Source organism: Euwallacea similis, chromosome 13, assembly GCF_039881205.1.
Source record: "Euwallacea similis isolate ESF13 chromosome 13, ESF131.1, whole genome shotgun sequence".
Classification (NCBI taxonomy): Eukaryota; Metazoa; Arthropoda; class Insecta; order Coleoptera; family Curculionidae; genus Euwallacea; species Euwallacea similis.
Genome location: NC_089621.1, coordinates 1436123 through 1455053, shown reverse-complemented (window position 1 = coordinate 1455053; position 18931 = coordinate 1436123). Strand labels below are relative to the sequence as shown.

The 18931-nt window shown below is 38.5% G+C and overlaps 2 protein-coding genes across 6 annotated transcripts; one reads left to right on the top strand and one right to left on the bottom strand.

Annotated features, from left to right (window-relative positions):
• The first annotated feature begins 289 nt into the window (after positions 1-289).
• LOC136413025 (uncharacterized) lies at positions 290-15529 on the top strand. Of its 5 annotated transcripts, none has more exons than XM_066396349.1 (26): positions 290-566; positions 2255-2361; positions 3691-3769; positions 3830-3950; positions 4011-4228; positions 4278-4374; positions 4426-4581; positions 4637-4782; positions 4835-5390; positions 5442-5638; positions 5697-5886; positions 6081-6101; positions 6636-6827; positions 7218-7399; positions 7463-7594; positions 7654-7742; positions 7803-8206; positions 8263-8362; positions 8461-8719; positions 8769-8890; positions 8984-9028; positions 9182-9357; positions 11480-13694; positions 13918-14096; positions 14148-14271; positions 14336-15529. In XM_066396349.1, the coding sequence occupies exons 2-26, from the start codon at positions 2264-2266 to the stop codon at positions 14448-14450; spliced, it is 6213 nt and encodes a 2070-aa protein (XP_066252446.1). In that variant the 5' UTR covers positions 290-566; positions 2255-2263; the 3' UTR covers positions 14451-15529. The 5 variants fall into 5 exon arrangements, with proteins under 5 accessions (XP_066252446.1, XP_066252445.1, XP_066252447.1 ...); XM_066396348.1 differs by having other exon boundaries at positions 5694-5886; XM_066396350.1 differs by lacking the exon at positions 6081-6101 and having other exon boundaries at positions 5694-5886.
• A 425-nt stretch (positions 15530-15954) lies between these two features.
• LOC136413037 (peroxisomal N(1)-acetyl-spermine/spermidine oxidase) lies at positions 15955-18924 on the bottom strand. Its single transcript, XM_066396377.1, has 7 exons — positions 18517-18924; positions 18272-18460; positions 17960-18220; positions 17494-17807; positions 17185-17442; positions 17008-17128; positions 15955-16959 (listed from the first exon to the last, which is right to left on the bottom strand). The coding sequence occupies exons 1-7, from the start codon at positions 18823-18825 to the stop codon at positions 16774-16776; spliced, it is 1638 nt and encodes a 545-aa protein (XP_066252474.1). The 5' UTR covers positions 18826-18924; the 3' UTR covers positions 15955-16773.
• Between the last annotated feature and the right edge of the window lie 7 nt (positions 18925-18931).

Here is an 18931-nt window from a genome sequence, read left to right as displayed (position 1 = left end):
GCATAGTAATGAAAAAAAACATCAACCATAAAGATTTAATTGATAATAAATATTATTTGGATACCGGTGTTGTGTTTTTTTATTTAAATTTATTTAAGCATTTTTCTTCATAAGTTCATGTGGCATGAAATCTTGAAATCCAACACATGATTAATTTCAATTACCCCATTACTTAATCGAATGTTCGGCCATATTAACTTCTTTTGTTTGAAGCCATCTGCAAGATCTTTGCTGAACCATAAACGCCGGTTAGAAACCTGGCTAGATCTCTAGATGTGGTGGTGATCTGGAGTTTTTTCAAACATGGCGACGGTCAATGGGTGGTCAGTGCTGTCCGCTATGAAGACGTACGCGAAAAACTCGGCTTTTTCGCGTTCCAAAGAAATAATGTGAAGTGAAAAATACGGTGAAAAGACTGTTTCATATTCTAGAACAGTTTTCTGTACAGTTTAGTGTGAATTAGTCCAGTTTATTTAGTGCTTTTTCGCGTATATTTATCCTTCTGGGTGGATTCCTTTCTCGCCTACTTCATTTGGTTTAACTTCTGGTGAGGATTTACCTGTTCAGTCCCCTATTCTGGCCTAATTTAGGTCACAGGGCCTTATTACTGCAATTATTTTTTTCCATCATATCAACAAAATTACAGACGCTGAACGTCAGAGACGAAGGATTCTATTTATAAAAATCTAGGTTTAGATCTAGAGACGACGTTTGTCATTTATTATTCGAGTTTTTTGGGGTTTTGCAATAGTTTGTGATGCACTTTATCTGTGTTTTGCATCACCTCAGTATGGCAACGCTCCACAGACGAAAACCCCGAAGTAAACCACCAATAGAGATAAATATCCAGTACCTACTGATTTATTCCACATTAATACCCGTCCTTTTCTTTTTTGCTCCATTTTCAAAGTCGGAAAAATAGGTCTCCGCCCACTTAAAATCCGACACATGTGGGCTTTGGAGATATTTAAATTACTTTTGTGGGTATTGACTTCACTTCAAGTGAACCTGCCTACTTAGCTAGTGAAACTTATTCAATTCAGGGTGTGTGAAATTCTTGCCATTTATGGAAACTGGTTGAAACACATAAGGATTAAAACATTTGTTTTAGGCATTCAAACTCAATCATAATAACAATACAATCATAAGCAAGAGCAGGTTGTCTTTTCTTACCATGACACTGCTGCAGTTGTCTTCAGTTTTGGTTATATTGATGACCAAGGCCTTTGACCTTTCTGAACCATATGAATATTCATTAAAAAATCAGTATTTCGTAAATAAAAACAAAAGGACTGGTATGCAAGTAGTAACTTACAGGAACAAAATATGTTAACATTCTTGACAATTAGGTGAGCAGTATTCTCTTTAATGATTTTTTGCACACCAAAATGTCTTAGAGAAATCTTTATGTATATCTTAACAATGCCTAAGTGATCCGCTCCACGCAATTAGATGATAGTTATGTGGGGTTTACGTTATTACCTAATTTTAATTTTCCTTTTTTCATTTACTTACATATTTATATACTATATATTAGCACTTGCTGTGCTTACCGTGCAACTTTCCCTAGTTGAGTGCCGCAAAATAGCCCACTTTGTTCACTATCCTTGACATTATCATGACCTTTTCTAACATGTCAAACTGACAGCTTCCTTCTAAGTATTATCGAGACTTCTGAACATTCCAAGGAGATCTTTTCACATTATGGTGCTAGCCAGGTCAAACTACAGAAACTATTTTTCACCTCTAAATTCCTTTGACATATTTTATTCAGCGTTCCTATTAGAAGGTTACATAACATTTTACAAAACTCATAATTGTAGCAATGTTCTAGCTACAAATCCTAGTTGACATGCTATTTTTAAACAATGAGGATAAAATTGAACAGACAATTGAACAAAGCCAATACAGCAATCTTTAATTTTAATCTAGCATCAAATAAAAATAACGAAATGTATTCCCAAGCAGGGGAACGTCGACTAAAAATAGCTCCGCCAATAGTCTAGGCCTGACATTAGCCTTTGAAACATTTTTTCTGATGGTACACACAGATATAGTGACACTCAAACGTTCTCAGAGCGCATCGTGCAGAATTTCTGTGCATTCGAGGATGACTTTGAAAAGGGAGAAGGGAGAAATGCTATTAACAAAATCATACATGACATGATGCGGTCCCTAATACAAGTTAAATTAGAAGGCTTGAAGTTAATGAATGATAATTTTTTGTAATCTGAAGAGTTCTGTCATTTTTAAGGCATTCAAGATGGGTGTCGAAGAGGGGGCAGTAAACAGTATCATGAGCGGTATTGAGAATACTGGAGGGGTGAAGCAACACAATCATAAGAAGAAATTAAGGCAAAGGTAAGTGGTTTGTAGGTTGACGTAGAAATTAGCATCCAATTTTAAGAAAAATAAGTTTTGGCCCGTTTCCAATAGAGTCGTATATGAGAAAATTTTGATATTTATTGGCACAGGCGGTGCCTGTTCAATATTGTTTCGGTCGTCTACCTATAATGGAGGAGGTCTTTAATAAACTTTTTTTTTTCGGAGCTTTAACTTCAAAACGTGAAAAAACCTCATATAAGCGTTTGAATATCAGACGCATATCTTGAGTAAAATTATTTGTTATCTGCTGTCGATCGATGACAAGCAGCAAATGTTCCAATCAATGTCCTACATTTATGGGTCTCTGCCCATGAGGAATTTTTTTTATGATCATCATTTATAACTAGCTAATGCTGCTTTATAAGAAGACAATGATTATTGCTTTTGTGATTTAGATCCAGCTAGGAATTTCTTTAGACATTACTTATAATTAGAGATTTTAATGTACAGGGCGTTCCAGAAAGATTATGCTAAACATAAGGAGGTTATAGAGAACATTGTGGAGAAAAATTTTTGTATAGAAACTTCTAGTCAAAAATGAGCCGATTTGACTCCAGAGTCGTTGTTGTTCAAAAACGTAATCCTAGTTTGTTGACACTGAAAGTTTTCGATATTTAATTCATATTTTTTGGATAATGCAAAAAAAATTTTAATAAAGGTTCAAAATGACGACCCCCCAACCTGGTTAAAAAAAGAGAAGCTGCCATCACTCTTTTCAACAGTTTCTCTTGAGTGGATACAGGGGTTTCATATACCAACAATTTGATGTAATCCCAGAGGAAAAAATTCAACGGGCTTAAATCGGAACATCGCGCTGGCCACCTGATAGATTCGTAACGTAAATTGGACCATTTCCATAGTTCAAACGCAAAAATTTGTCACCAAAGAAACGAATGTGAAGCACTTAATTTCCTGCACTTACAATCAAAATCAATTTTCAACAACATTGAGTTTAGAAATGCAATTAATAAACTTGTAACAGGAGGCAAAAAATTATTTATTTTGTTTGTTTTTATTCTATTCATTTAATTGAATATCAAAGTCTTTTGAGAAAAATAACTCTGGAGCTAAAACAGCTCATTTTTAACTAGAGATTCTTATGCAAAAATTGTTCACCACAATGTTTCCTATAACCTTCTAAAATTTGACACGATATTTTTGGAACACACTGTGTAATGTTAAATGTTGATTGAAAGTTTAAATAAAAGAAAAATTCAATTAGTCCTGACTTGATAGTAAAGAACCACCGTTGATCTTCCTCTCCTTGAAAAGTAGGAGTCTTAAACATTGTTAAAACTGTTTCAGATTCGATATAATCAAGAAATTAGGACAAGGGACTTTCGGCAAAGTGCAGCTAGGCATAAACAAAGAGACTGGCCAAGAGGTAAATTTGTTTCTGAATCCATATTAGGTCCCCATACAGTAAATTCACATTTGCTTATAGGTAGCTATTAAAACAATTAAAAAATCAAAAATCGAATCGGATGCCGATTTGATTAGGATTAGGAGGGAGATTCAGATAATGTCTTCAGTACAACATCCCAATATAATACATATATATGAAGGTAATATATATATGACGGCTTCATAGTCTCTATGGTAAAACTAAATGTTTTTGGTTGTAGTGTTTGAAAATAGGGAAAAAATGGTATTGGTAATGGAGTACGCCGCTGGCGGTGAACTTTACGATTACCTATCTGAGCGAAAAGTTTTGCCTGAAGACGAGGCTCGTAGGATCTTCCGTCAGATAGCTACGGCCAGCTACTACTGCCATAAGCACAAAATTTGTCACAGGGATCTGAAGCTCGAAAACATTCTATTAGACGAAAACAATAATGCCAAGGTATTAATCGATTTATTGGTTGTTAACCAGACTAGCTCTGAGATTTTAGATCGCTGATTTTGGCTTGTCCAACGTTTTTGATGACCAAAGGTTGCTCAACACTTTCTGCGGCTCACCCTTGTATGCATCTCCCGAAATTGTTAAAGGTGGTTCAGTCAGCAAGCCTTTAACATAGACTGCTAAACATTGGTTTTTAGGTACTCCATATCATGGACCAGAGGTCGATTGCTGGTCCCTAGGAGTATTGTTGTACACATTAGTTTATGGTGCTATGCCCTTTGATGGCAGTAACTTTAAGAGACTGGTTAAGCAAATTTCTCAAGGCGATTATTATGAGCCTTCCACTCCTAGTCGTAAGTCAAGGTTCATTTTTATATAATTTACAATATTTAATAAGCAAAATCGCAGCTGCTTCTCCATTAATACGGGACATGCTAACTGTGAACCCCAAGAAAAGAGCAAATATAGAAAAAATATGCTGTCACTGGTGGGTCAATGAGACTTACACGACCAATTGTTTAGAAATTAGTGAGGAATTAGCCAATCAAACCCCAGTAAGGTTCATGATAATCGTCAATATTGGCGTTTTAAAATCAATTTTCATAGGTTAGATTAGATGTTCTTTTATCTTTGGCCCCACCTGCACCTCAACTTGAAAGCGAAAAATTGGTGGTAACTCGAGATGTAACTGAAGAAGTTAAGCAAGACGCGGCGGCGCCTTTACGTTCTCAAAGTGTGGGCAGCTTAATGGATCTCTCAACTCCAGAGAGACGAATTATGGACCTGATAAACGAGGAGAAATTCGCTCCTAAGAGGAAGCTCGAAAGCACCGTCAGTACGGAGAGAATGAATCTCGACAAGCGCAGGGATAAAATTATTAAGGAAAACACTGTCGCCGATATAAGCTTGCATGGGGCTATTCAGGAGGATGTTTCGCAAGAAGATGCCAGCATGACTGAAGTGGTGCCTTTGAATAAGTCGCTCACTCAGACCATCTCTAAGGAGAAAACCATGGATGTGGAGCCTTCAGTGGTGGAAGGTGCTGCTTGTCAGGAGATTATGGAAGAAGTCAGGGTGAAAGAAACTGGTGCTAACAAGAAATCTCCCTCGGTATCTAAAGTCAAAAGGACCCAATCTAGTATTGGTGGCAAAATTTTAGAAGGTTCTTGATGATTATTTATTTTTTGGTTTGTTGCAAAAATAATATTTGTAGGCATAAATGAGATTCCAAGCCAAGAAAATCTGACAGATAAAGAAAACAAGACCAAAGCTATCAAAGAGGAGTCAGTTAAGAATACTGAAGAGAAATCCATAAGCAAGAAAAAACCCATGAAAAAGAAGGTTTTGGCTGATAAGAATGAAAACGAAAAAGATCTGAAACTTGAAGAAAGTGCCTTGGTGAAGGCGAAGGTATTAAACTATTGACAAAGTATTTCAGAAGGTTAATTGGTTTGAATACTTCAAGGAGGTGAAAGAAAATGGGGTGATTGTTCAGGACAAATCTATGCAGAAGCAAGAGAAAGGTGACACTATCGCGAAACCGACGGAGAGAAGAAAGTCGAGGATATTCGAAGCTGCAGAGAAATTCCAAAATTTGATTAGTCCGACTGAAACTAAAGCGGCACCCATGGAGAAGCCGAAGAAGATTTTATTGCCGGGTAAGGTTTTTTTAGAAGTTTCTTTTTATATTGGTTGGTGGGAAGATTAGGCAAATTTAGGAAATGTTTTCCAGGCTTCAGGAATTTGTTTTGTGAGGTTTTCCTACCAATAATAACTAAAGTGCCTTTTTAACTTTCATCATTACACATCTATAGTTTCTTTATCATTTGATTCCCTTTTTTTTATTTTATAGACAGCATGGTTACACAACAAGGTATGTGACAATCGTAGTTTTCTGGCTTCACGCATTCGTTTACGCTTACGCCACGTTTTTTCAACTAATACTCCTTAGAGAAGAATCAGAATACCTTAATATCAACTATATACAGAGTTGTGGTTTATTATGAAATATTTAAAGAATCTTCAGTAAAGAGTGACTCAAACACTTGGATTAGTCTTAAAACCATCTAACTTATTTTTTTAAAAATTGAATCTATACATAGTTCTAGACACTTTATGTAGTATTGGTTTTGACTGAAGTTTTCAAACCAAAATAAGACCTTTCTGGTTCTTCAAAGAGCATCTTTGGGCTCTCAGCTTATTCATACTCTAAATAATTACATCTTTTACTTTCGTAATAATCATTTGTTTGTCACAAGCGAATGCTTTATTCCAGACTAAAGTAAATATTTTATATTATAAACTCAAGGCGTTGTGTTGTTTTCAGTAGTTTTTTTAGGTGGGTAACTAAAACAGTAACACAGCGGCAATTTTTTCCCCATAAAACAACCGTTGTAATTTGTCGTAGGTGTGTCTGTAGACGGGTTTAAAAAAGAATTTGAGCGGAAATCTAGCCTTACTTCTTCCACCCCCACGAAGCCGAAATCGTCCACTGTTCCCAAAAGAACCTTCATAGATAAGCAGAAGTCAGAAGAGGAAAATGCAGTCGAACAGAAAAAGACTGAGACAAAGCCTAATAAGTCTAAACAGGCATCCAATGGTGAGGGTAATAGTATAATACGTAAATAAAAAATGTGAATAATTTTCATACAAGACTAGTTGACTGCAGGCTTTCCCGTCTTTGCAGCCAAACGTTTTAGCCTTGAACAAATTTTTACGAACGTAACCATACTAAAAATTAGACAGTCAACTCGCCTAGTAAAATTATTAATACTAATCTTTGCTATTAGATATTTTATTTTCGTTCTAAGTTCAGGTAATAATGAATGTTGCTTTTGAAAACAATCCACTTCATCAAGTTTAGATTCAAAGAGACAAGAGGAGATTGAAATAGCATTTTCCGAGGTGTAATTTTAAAATATGTACTCATGTCTACCGTTACAGTAAAGATGATTTTACCAAACTTAACCTTCCCTGATATCTCTTCCAGAACAAATCAAAATCGAACCAAATGTGCCAAAACAAGAAACTCCAAAGACTGAAGAAGGCCGACAAGAAATAGTAAAAAATGCTGTAAATATTATCTCAAATGCTTTGGACAAGGACAAAGACGGTACACGAAAATCCAAGTCACGGCCGTCCATAATGAGAAAACCCCCAGTGCCATTCGGGGTAATTACGACATTTTTTTAAATTATTTATTATTTTGGCGTTTTTGTGATTTTTTATTGTCAGGTTAGCGGTAGGTCTGCTTCAGGAAACATAGGAACAATAGCTCCCTTAAGCCCACCCATTCAAAACATAGGCCCCAAACCTTTCGTGCGGCCTTGTTATGAGAATAAAGTGTTGGCAAGTGAAGTGAAACAGGTATTTAACATTTTTGAGCAAATTGTTTTTTTTGTTTATTTTTAATGTGCATTGAACAGGTTAAAGAAGAACCGTTGCAGCTCAGTCCTGAGGAGCAGCAAACGAGCAGCGCAGAAATAACCCTGAAAAGCGCCACTTTGCCCAGAAGGTACTTAAAAACCTCCAAGACATATCGTAAAGTCAACAGCTAATTTGCATGATTTTGCAGGAAAACCACTAAAGCTCAAATTCATATCAACTACCCCTCCCAGAAACCGGCTCAAATGGAGTTCCGAACCGAGGCCGCTCATAATGTGGAGGCACCCGCTCAAGTACGCAGCGAGGTGGTGGTGCCGGTTAGTGGCGCTGATGATCGGTCTTCGAAAGAGAGAATCATACCCATTGCCTTTGAAAAGAAGGTGGAAAATGGGCATAAAGAGTCCGCGCAGTCGCCGCCAGCAAAACCACCGGTCGCTCGGCCCTTCCAGACCCAAAAATCGAATGTTTCGCAAAGGTCTAATAGCTTATCGCGACAATCTACTCAAGATTCCGACTCAGAGTCAACTTCCACGGGAGAACCTATTAAGAAATCGGCAAGAGAGTACATTATACCTATTGCAGTTGAAGGAGGAGGTACGATTTTTTACTGTTAATGAGTATTTGCTAGTTAATTGGAGTTTCTTTTTAAGGATACGTCACTCCAAGGTCCGGCAGTGTAGAGCCTAGTGACAGCAACGCTAGCACTATGACCAGTAGATCGAAATTCGGTAGGGGCGCCCGAAGACTCAAGTAAGTGTGTTTTGGTTTATTTTTAATTTCAGTTGAGAGATTTTGCGCAATGATAGTCCACTTTTTCTGAATTGAATGGCCATTCCATAAATTTCTAGTTCGCTTCTTAGCGACAGAGAATCCGAGGACGAGTCTCCATTCGCCAGCCTCCATAGACACAGCTCATTTGGCAAAGATAGCGACAATGAAGATTCGGGCAAAGCAGGCACTTTCCATCACATGCATCGCTTGAGGCGAATTAGGCCTAAAAAATCCGCACTCGAGCACAACGATTCTGTTAGTTCCGGCGAAGAGGATGACGATGACGGCTTCGAGATCGTAACAGCAGAGAATCTATTTTCTACTCTATTATCCCGGGTAAGATTTTGCGTTACTTGAAAATCCGTTGTTTCATCCTTCAGGTTAGGTCAGAGATTTAACCCAAAGGTTAAACGTTGACGACGGAGTGAGGCCTGGGTTTCCCAGCTCGAGATTGCTGAGCCATTTTGATCATGGTTTGTGGAATCGCATGGAAAACCCGCTTTCAAGGTGAGTAAATTTCGTTAATTCTTTTCCATGTCGAAGAAGAGACGTGTATTATTGGAATGAATTTATTACGTGGAACTTCCTTTTTCCCGCAAGCATACCATATAAGGTTGTGTACACAAGAAGAGTACAGAAAGCTACGTAAGTGAGGGGTAGTTAGACACGTAGTCATTTCGGTAGGTTTTAGACAAGAATGCACATACACAGTGTTTTAAATTTAATTTCTATGTTTTATAACGCAATCACGTCGTAATTAGTCTTTCCCGAGGTATGCAAAATTACTAAACTTTTCAGACACACCTCGTTAAATAGAACCTTTAGCCGACCTTCATCGGTAACCAGCACGCAGTCGAACAGCAGTTTTAACGTGCCCTGGCGTAGGAGCGTTAGCAAGGACTTGGCCTCCGATATCGAGAGTGTCTTCAATGACCAGAACAGCGGAACGTTGACCGCTCGCATCCCCAGAGGAGGTATGTGTCCAAGTTGTCCTTGGTCGTGTTTAATTGGACGGAAACGTCAATATCCACCAAGAACAGAATTTTTATAGTCCGCATACTCTCGGTGGAAATGATGTCTCTGAGCTGTTTTCCTCCTTTTTCACGTATTGGTTTCCCCTGGATCACTCCCATATTAATGGCCTTAGTTTTTTCATGTAGAATAGTTTGTGTTGTGAACGAGACAGATGTTCAGTGTGTAACACAGTTGTGGCTTCCCTAAAGTAATTGGAAACTCAGCTAATGTCACTGTAGTTTTGAGTATGTTTTAGTCAAGTTAAATGCAAGGAAATGTTTTAATATAATGACAAAATCGTCATTACTTTAGGAAAAGACACACACGGTTAGTAGAGAGCATTTTGACTTATGAAACTAGATTTTTTTTTGAAGAGAGCTTCCTTGAGTTTCTCTTGATTTTTTTATAACAGTTTGTTCCTATCCTGCACTCACAACTTCAGTGGTATTTTCAGGACAAAGTCGAGTCGTACATTCCTTTTTTATTTTGCAAGGTGGGATATTTGTTTTTTTTTTGTGAAGTTGTGATCTCAGTAGTACTATAAACTAATAAACGGCAGAGAGACTGTGTGTTCCTGCATCTTGACGTGTGGATTATGTGAGGAAAGTACAAAAATCGAAATTTAATGCGAATACTATGCACACGTCAGGCTGCGTTTAGAGCAGATAAACTGACTTTCCAATCAGTAAAACTGCATAGGCAACTTTCGTTTGCACCATTGTTCTTGTGACTCCCTGTGTGTATTATACATAGTACAATACAAGTATATACAGAACCACATGGATAGGGTCGATTCACAAACGTGACTTAATTATTGACAATATGGCGAAAGAAATTTATTTGTTTACCTACTGCTACTTCGCAATAATTGATTTGTAAACACTAAAACTCTTTTCTATTTATGGATATAATCGGTAGTCGGAGATCTGACTCCCATTTGATACATCTGAAATTAAAGTTAATTCTTTTGAAAACCTTTCTTGATTCTATATATTTTTACATATTTATGGAAAAAATTATTTTTCAAATTCCTGCAAAACTTGCAAAGGCCTAGTTTTAAGTAGATATCGAAACGGACGTGAGATACTGTCCGCTTAAATCACAAACTGGTGTAAATAAATGTGCGTTGACCCTAAGGAGTTGCCTATGCAATACGAAACTGTCCTGAAAATGAGTGCGGATGTCCACCCCGTCGGTATGCGTCGTTGACCGTGGTGTTGCGTGTTGCAGCGCGCGTGCGCGTGACGGTGCATGTGCCCTGCGGACCACCGCCGCCGCCGTCCAACCAGCAGCGGAACTAACCAACATGCGCCAACCCGCTACGGCTGCCCGCCACGCACCACCAACACTCAAAAAAACAAGACTTTACCATTCGGTAGGCCGATCTGTGCATGCACGACATTTACGCTCTGCCATGGCGGCTGTGGTCGTCCCAGTGGTGTTTTCCCTATAGCGCTGTCGCTGATTTTCACAATTAGACACTTCTATCGCCAGTACACGACATGGTTTTCAGACTATTGGCCCCGCCTTTGTTCAATGTTAACGAAAGTGCTTATTAATTTCTTGTAAACGAGGATCGGTTTATTGTCACATAAAAATTACGTTAGTAAACGCACATCTGAAACACGCACATTCATTATTCATGTTCCTGCCAATTTGACTGGGGGCTATTCCTATGGGTCCCCACAGGAATAGTCTATGCCGTGTTTAAAGCCCTTGAAGGGCGAAATTCAAAATATATCTCAATAATAATCATGTCCATTGCTCGCTCTGCTAACACGCCACTGTGTGATTTTCTACCGTTTTGCCTCGGTTTCGATTTATTACTAATGTGACCTTATTTTTTTTTTTGGTTTTCTTTCCATGCTGCAGCCGAAGTTGTGTGCCAAAAATTTACCTACTAACCCAGCACTAAGGTAGGTGTGATTTATTTTACGATTTTTTGGGTTTTTAGTTCAGGTTAGTCGGTTAATATTTTAATTAACCAGCATGCCATTAGTATATTCTATACCATTTGGTCCAGCAACCTGGATTAAATGCCAAGTGCAAATATTTAGGTCAAGAAAAACTAATTATTTACAGATAACCACCAACTAAACGACCACGAACCGAACCTCAATTTGGCCGACCTGGACCTAAAAAAATTGAACCTCAGCGAGGAGGATCGCCTCGCCTTATCGCATTTAACCCCCGGCTTATCCAGGCGGATCGAAAAGCAGCTTATGGCCCAGTTAACCCCCGCGGAAGTGAGAAAATTGCATCGGACGCTCAGCACCAAAACCAGTGAGGAGATTCGGAAAAGCTCAGAAGTGGACGGAAGAAAGTCGATCAATTACACCCTACCCAGGAAAACCGCATTAGGTGATGGGAGAAAGTCGCTCTTGCCCGTGAAATTGAGTAGCGGTAGAGATGAAAGCGTTGATCCTTCCTATAATTTCAATGTGAGGTCTTCGAGCATCGGTGCCCAGCCTAGAGGAAGTAGCAGATTCCTGTCCCCTAAACCCAAAATAGTTAGGTCAGTAAGTCGTACTAAGCCGGAGTTGTGTAGCCCTGAAAGCAGCGTGTCTGAGAGTATCTCCAAGAACGAAGACACCTCCAGCTCTTACAGGAAAGATAGCGACAGCTACAGCTCCAGGTACTCTGATAACAGCTCCTCGAGACCCTACTCGAGGTATTCCAACGAAGGCCTCTATTCTTACTCACCAGGCCCTGTGCTGCTCTCACCCCCCTCGGAGCTTCCCAGCAAAATCGAAAGAAAATCCTCCACGAGACGAGTCTCCAGATTCCTTAGGTCGGACTTTTACGAGCCTAAAGAAGATAACGCACTTCTCAAGGAGAAAAAAGAGCGTGAACGCGAAACACAGCAAGTGCTGAAGGAAATACGTGATAAACGTAAGAGCAGACTGAGATCTCAATCCAGAAATCGGGAAGAGAAGAAAGAAGAGGCTCCGTTGAAAGCTGATGAAACTCCAGAGAATAAAATTACCCATGATTACGTCAACGTAAAATCTCCAAGTCCCGAACCTCAATCGGTGCACGATTATGTTAACGTAAAAGTAACTGAAAGCGTGCCTGTGACTGTAAAGAAAATTTCGAGGCTAGCCAGGCCTAAAAGCTATCCCAACGATAATGCTCAAAAACCAGAGGAAGCACAAGCACCAGAATCAAAAATCAGCAAGCTAAAAAAAGGATTTGGAAAAAAGGAAAAACCGTCCAAAGAAGACAAAAACGAGGCTAATAAGCACATAAACGAAGAAGATAAAGCGCATAAAAATAAGCTCTTGCATACACTTGAAAAGAAACTAGAGAAATTCCGGTGCGGTCAGAAGAACGTCGAGGAAGCTAAATCTACTGGAGATAAAAAGTCCGTAGTTGATTGTGCCATTAAGCGGCTAAGGGAACAAAGTTTACCTAGAAATTTGGAACCCTGCACGGAAAGTGGTTTAATTAAACGAGCAGTCTCAGTGGAAGATCTGGCAGTAGGCTCTAAGCCACTTCAAGCCAGCAAGAAGAGCGTGACGAAGATCCTCGGGTTATTTAAAAAATATGAGGAGCAGGACAAGAAGAAGGAAAAGACCGTTAAGAAGACTAAAAGCAAAGCTATAGTTAAGGAGAATAGTGAATCAGTTATTGACAAAAAAGAACGGCCAAAGTCACTTTTGCTAGACAAAATGAGGCATTTTCAAAACAGTTCTAAGGCAGAGAATCAAGCGGATAATTCTAATGGGGATGATCGACCGAAGTCTAAATTACCAATAGTAAATACCTATAGGCGCAGCCTGAACTTAGATCATCTACCTGAGCCGCCAACAGAATTTCACCCTAAGCCGGATCGGAGTAATTTGCGACTGGATTTGAATCAAACTTCAAGGATCCACATAGAAGCCCCAGAGGAAGAGGTCAGGCCTGGCAGCACGATGGAGAACGACGTTTATTCCCCTCAAAACGAAAATCGGAACTCGTTGACAACAACCGATGACAGTTCCACAATTCTTTCACCCACTGACGACTATTTATCTTGCGACTCCTGGTCGGCCTGCTCAGATTATCATCACTTGAACGACCTCCATTCACCTCAACACAACGGACATGTTCCTTACTCAGGAGACGAAAGCGAATCAGTAATAGACAGAATCAGGCGCAAGAGCTTTTACACGAGGTTCAACGAGAAAAAGAGACCTACGAGGAAGCCTTCGGTTGGAATTGCGTACAGAAACATGGATTTGTATGGGAGAGAGTATTCGAAGCCTGACTACAGCTCATTGGATCGATATCGCAGTCCCAGTGTGAGCAGAAGGTAAGTAAAAATAAATCGTATTTAAAGCAAGGTCGGAAGAAGTAGTGAGTCTTTTCAAAATTTTTAAGTTTGCAAAACGATGAGAGAAGCGACGGGTTGACAATGAATGAGTGCGCCAATGGCCTTATGAAACGTGTAACTTACATTATCAGTTCTGAATATGTTATATGATAATTCTACAGGATGTATCTCAGAATTGCATCTTACGTACTTTATTTTTCAGGACAAGTTTTACATCATACATCCCCGAGGTCAACACCTCGACAACGAGGAATTCGAAAGAGTATCGGCCGTATGTTCGTAGTGCCACCGTCTTGAACGACTACGTGAACGTCCCAGGCGGGAGCCAAAGTTTGGCACACACTTACCAAAACGTCCCCGGATCGCATAATAGTTTAATTGGTACCCACTGAACTATAAAACATTCTAAGTTTATTTATAAACTAATTTCAGGCCATTCTTATCAGAACCTTCCCGGCTCATACCAGACCTATAACAGTCGAATAGCTAGGCCTTCGAAATACACGGACTCTGATAGTCATCTGGATGACTTTTTGACTACTTCAGTACCCAAAAGGTATGCAAGTAAATGTAAAATTGAGTGTGAAAATTGGGTGTTCAAGTATTATTATTGTTTGTAGGCATAGTTTGTACCGAGCAGCATTTGACAGGGGTTCCCTGTCTCCGGGCAGTGAATACTTCACCGACAGGGCGTCTTCGATTCTTCAGTCTCCAACCACTTCAGAGCCCATCTAATTGTCTCTCTAGAGAAACGCGGATTAATGCTCAAAATTATCAAGACTAAGGCGTGCGATCATTTGTTAGGGAAAAGCGTGCAGGGCATCGTTTAAGGGTGCGAAATTTTATCCAAAGATTACTTTTTGTGTGCGTGTACATGTGATGAATCTTCGAATGGTGCTAGATGCTTTATTTAAAATGTTTTAGAAATTAAAATTGATTAATTTATTTGTGTGGCTGAACGGATATATAATTCTTGTTGAAAACGTAGTGTGATATCAAAATGACTTATAGGCAAAATATTTACTCTTATTCAAGGTTGGTTGTTTTGACATTGTTTTTATGCTACTGAGTTAGACGTTTGAAGAGGTTCTCAAAGACGATATTATATTGGTTTGTTACGTAACAGTCTTTTAAATGTTAATTATCCTTCAGTTCGTAAAATCAAATATAAATTAAAAATTTCCTATTTTGCCAATATCAGCCAGGCAGCAGAATATACATCAATTCCGGTAGTATTACACCTATTTATTAGGTGATGGTTCGTCACTTTCGCTACTTTCGACGCACGTTAAACTTTTTAAAATAATAATCTCTTGATCTGTAAAGAATCTCCCGCAATAATATTACAAATATTCGACACTTTGAGTGATTTTTTTGAAGAGTTTTTCGATTAGTTATGTAGATTTTTTAGCAATAGAATTAATTTAAGTTGTAAATTTTACTCTATTCCTTACTTTCGCACTACTCTTCGCGCTTCTAAGCAGCTACTTTTATCTGTTGTCAACGAGGTTTTTTTTCGGGAGGCACGTCTCTTCGACAATGTTTAGTTGTCTTTTTTTTAATTTGCCCAAAAAACATTAGAAGCGATCGCTAATTTTCTTACACAATTCTAGCTGTATCGAAATAATATTTGTTAAGCCATGAGATATTTATTTATTTATATTAATTTAAGAGTATATATTGTTACGATTAGTAATGTAATTATTAAACGCCTTCTTTGAGTTTGACGTGTGAATTTGTTATCTATATAAAGTATGTTAACGTTTGTGATTTTATAAAAATTATAAATATAATAATAAACGTTTATTATTGTGTCTGAGGTGACCCCTGTACGTCATACCGTAATCAAGAGTATCAATTATTCATTTTTGTATCGTCCACGAGTGCATAACTTTCATTCACCATTTTGTGAAGAAATAAAGCTTCAGTCTATCTGTTTAGTGTCAGTCTTGTCATGGTTGGCACTAAACAGTTGATCGCCCTATACAAATACACATTAGATAACTCATTTTCTCGTCTTTATGCTGATTTGGAATTGTGTTAGATATAAGTCCACAGAAATTAGCCGACAAAAGAAATCAGTTCAGTGCTCGGTTTAGCTACTCATATCTAGACGACGCATCAAAACCACAAATTTGTTTACTTCGAAACATTTTCTATTTGATCAATAGCAAAAAATACTTTGCTGCTTTGCATTAACGTAACTTCGCAAAATAAAAATATACAAATATGCTATCTGTTGTAATGTATTTTATTAAATATTTTAAAAATTGACTAGCTTCAAGCTTAAAAACAGCATTTTCCCAAATTTGGACGCGGTATCTTTTCTTCACATTTCGTATAAATCTACAAAATAATTTAAAAAGTAACTTAGATAGTTCTTGTGCACAGAGCGCTACAGATTCACGTCTATAAGCCCCAACTCTCAACCAACAATAACAAATTCCAAAAGAACCCCCTGGAAAAATCTAAATTCCGGATCTTTTTTATCCTAGTCAATCTTATCGCGAAAGGCGATCGACGAGCATTCCCGAGAAACTCGACATTCTAGGGGACAACCAGTAAGGCACAACAGGGTTCCTGGCATTGTGTACGCCACAACAGACCTCAAATGGTCGTGGAGGACTGTTGCTATTTTACCGAATTAATTACAATAGAACACTCGATTTTACCCAAATTGCACAACAAAAACTGCGCTGGAGAGCTGATACACTTATCCTTCAAATCTGTACCTCTCTGCAACTCCCCTTCATAATGACTAGCAAAACATTAAAATCCGGTACTAATACAAGCAAAAATGCACAAACTATAAAATCATCTTTCGGATTTTTCTCTACCTTAATACCTATGTTAAAATCTTACAAATATCTTTGTGGACTTAGACACTATTTAACAAATGTTCAGTGCGATAACCTGAGCAATGTATCAAAAGAAACGCAAAAGAGTTGCTCAGGGAGCAATAGAAACATGGTCCATAGCCGCAAACTAACTTTAAATTCAGTCACCGGCTTCGCACAAATACTGGTAATAAACTATATGTATGCACTTCTTAAAATAATTATTCAAGGGTAATACCTTGAATCCAAGAACTTAAGTCAGTCTCATCTTCACAATCGACCACAATTTCCTGAGGGGTGTCGTTGCTGAGAATTGTTTGTGCGGCGGTTCGGCCTGTAAGGTATGCCCCGTGTACTGTCGAATAGAAGTTGCTGTGTGTGTGCTCGCCGGCAAACATTAAAACTGGCTAAAATGAGCAGGAAAGTGGTACAAAACAAAATAGCACAAACACTACCTTTGAGTCATTTTCGTCCAGGTACAAAGGTTGCGCTAGACACTCAATATCAATCTGAGAAGCTCCCACTGCGATCGCAGTATAGGAACCTCTTGTGTACTCTTGTTTGTGCCAACTAGTGCTTTAAAATACACAGAAATTGGGACTAATTTTACTTAATATCTCACTGAAGCTCACCACACGCAACTTTTGGGCTTAGGTATGAAAGGATCATTTAAGAATTTCCTCAGAACCACTGTGCATGTTTCCAACACAGTGTTGCTGTCTAAAGTCTCCATATACTCAGCTTCTTTCCCAGAAATCCAACCCAAAATCAGCGTTTCGGTTATTTTACTGAAGGAATAAATCTTTCTAAACCAATTTTTGGTTATATCTTCACTGGAATCGTCCTCCCACAACAGCAAAACTTCTGTAATGCTAGGATGAAGAAACGGTCTGCAAAAACGTTATTTAAATATTGCATACATTCACCCACATGTGTACAACCTCTCATATTCCAATAGTATTTTATCTACAGTTCCAAATAATAGCCGGTCTATAGCCTCAGTTTTATAATCAGGCAGAGGTGGTTTGAACAAACTTGTGGCTTTATGTTTTAAAACTCCTAAAGGTATTGTACAAATGAGGTGATCTCCGTAAAATCTTTGGTTATTTTCGCACACCACTTCTACACTGTATGACAAGGGCACTGGGAAAGTTTTTTCTTGCGACGCTTCCCTGCTGCTTCCTGGTCTGCTGCCATCTTCAACTACAGTTATGTCTGATTCTTCTGAGTCGGAATCTGATCCATTTTCAGCTTTCTACAACCCACAGAATCAACCAAAATAAACACAAAGTACAAACTCCTTAATCTGAATCAATAATTATACTTGATGATTTGAATTAGAAAATAAGGTTGGCATTACAGCATAGTTGACTTAAAGAGCTCATATTGCATTTACACTAAGGTTACCTGTGTTCTCTTCCTACAATTCCACTTAATGAGTTTAACAGGGTGCTTTCTTAATATATTGTCTTTAGGAATGACTCGTTCCAAAGGTTCTAAAATAGAACTATAGCCTTTGGGCAATATAATGTTTCCACCCTGCAATTCCGTGTAACTGCCTATCTCAAGCAAGTCAATTTCATTCATACTATCACAGCCTGATATACAAGTTTCGCGTTTTAAAAGACAGTCAAACAGCAGTTCCTTTAGGCGCCTTTCCACTGGATCCTGGTAACAAAATTGTTAGAAAGGATTGTGAAAACTACTGGAAAGATCTACCTTAACTTTATCTAAATACAAATTCATTTCCAGTTTCATGTGTTCACCAACGCTATCTATGCCATCGGGAGGTTCATATTGAGATATGAAATATTCTTCACATCTCTTTAGGAAACATAGATAGGCCTCGTAAATTTCCTGTAAAACTGTGAATGGCAACTGCTTCCCTTGTTCTGTTGCCGCCACTATCTAAAGTGATAATCTGTTTTGGCAGTCACATAGTAATCACCATTAGATTAAACTACCTTATGTGATTTAGGTGCAGCCATAATATCCACTAAACCATGCTGCATTGCTAATTCATACACAGGATTACCTAACACCCCATGGATCCAGTTAGCGCCCAACTCAACCCTTTCAAGCCCTATGGGAATCTGAACAATGCGGCCTCCCAATCGCCTTCGGGCCTCAAATAGTTTAAAATCTGTGAAATTATTCTTGGTAAGGTGGTAGGCCGCGCTCAATCCAGCCATGCCTGCCCCAATAATGAGGACTTTGGCATAGTTCGGAAAATCTAGGTGATTTGCCCCACTGATTTGCCCATTTTCGGCCATAACGTGTTACTGAATGCTCCTCTATTGCAATTTTTTTGGTAATTTGAGCCCCATTTGCCCCATTCAAATCACAACCTACACGAAACACCAGTCATCTGATTTTGGC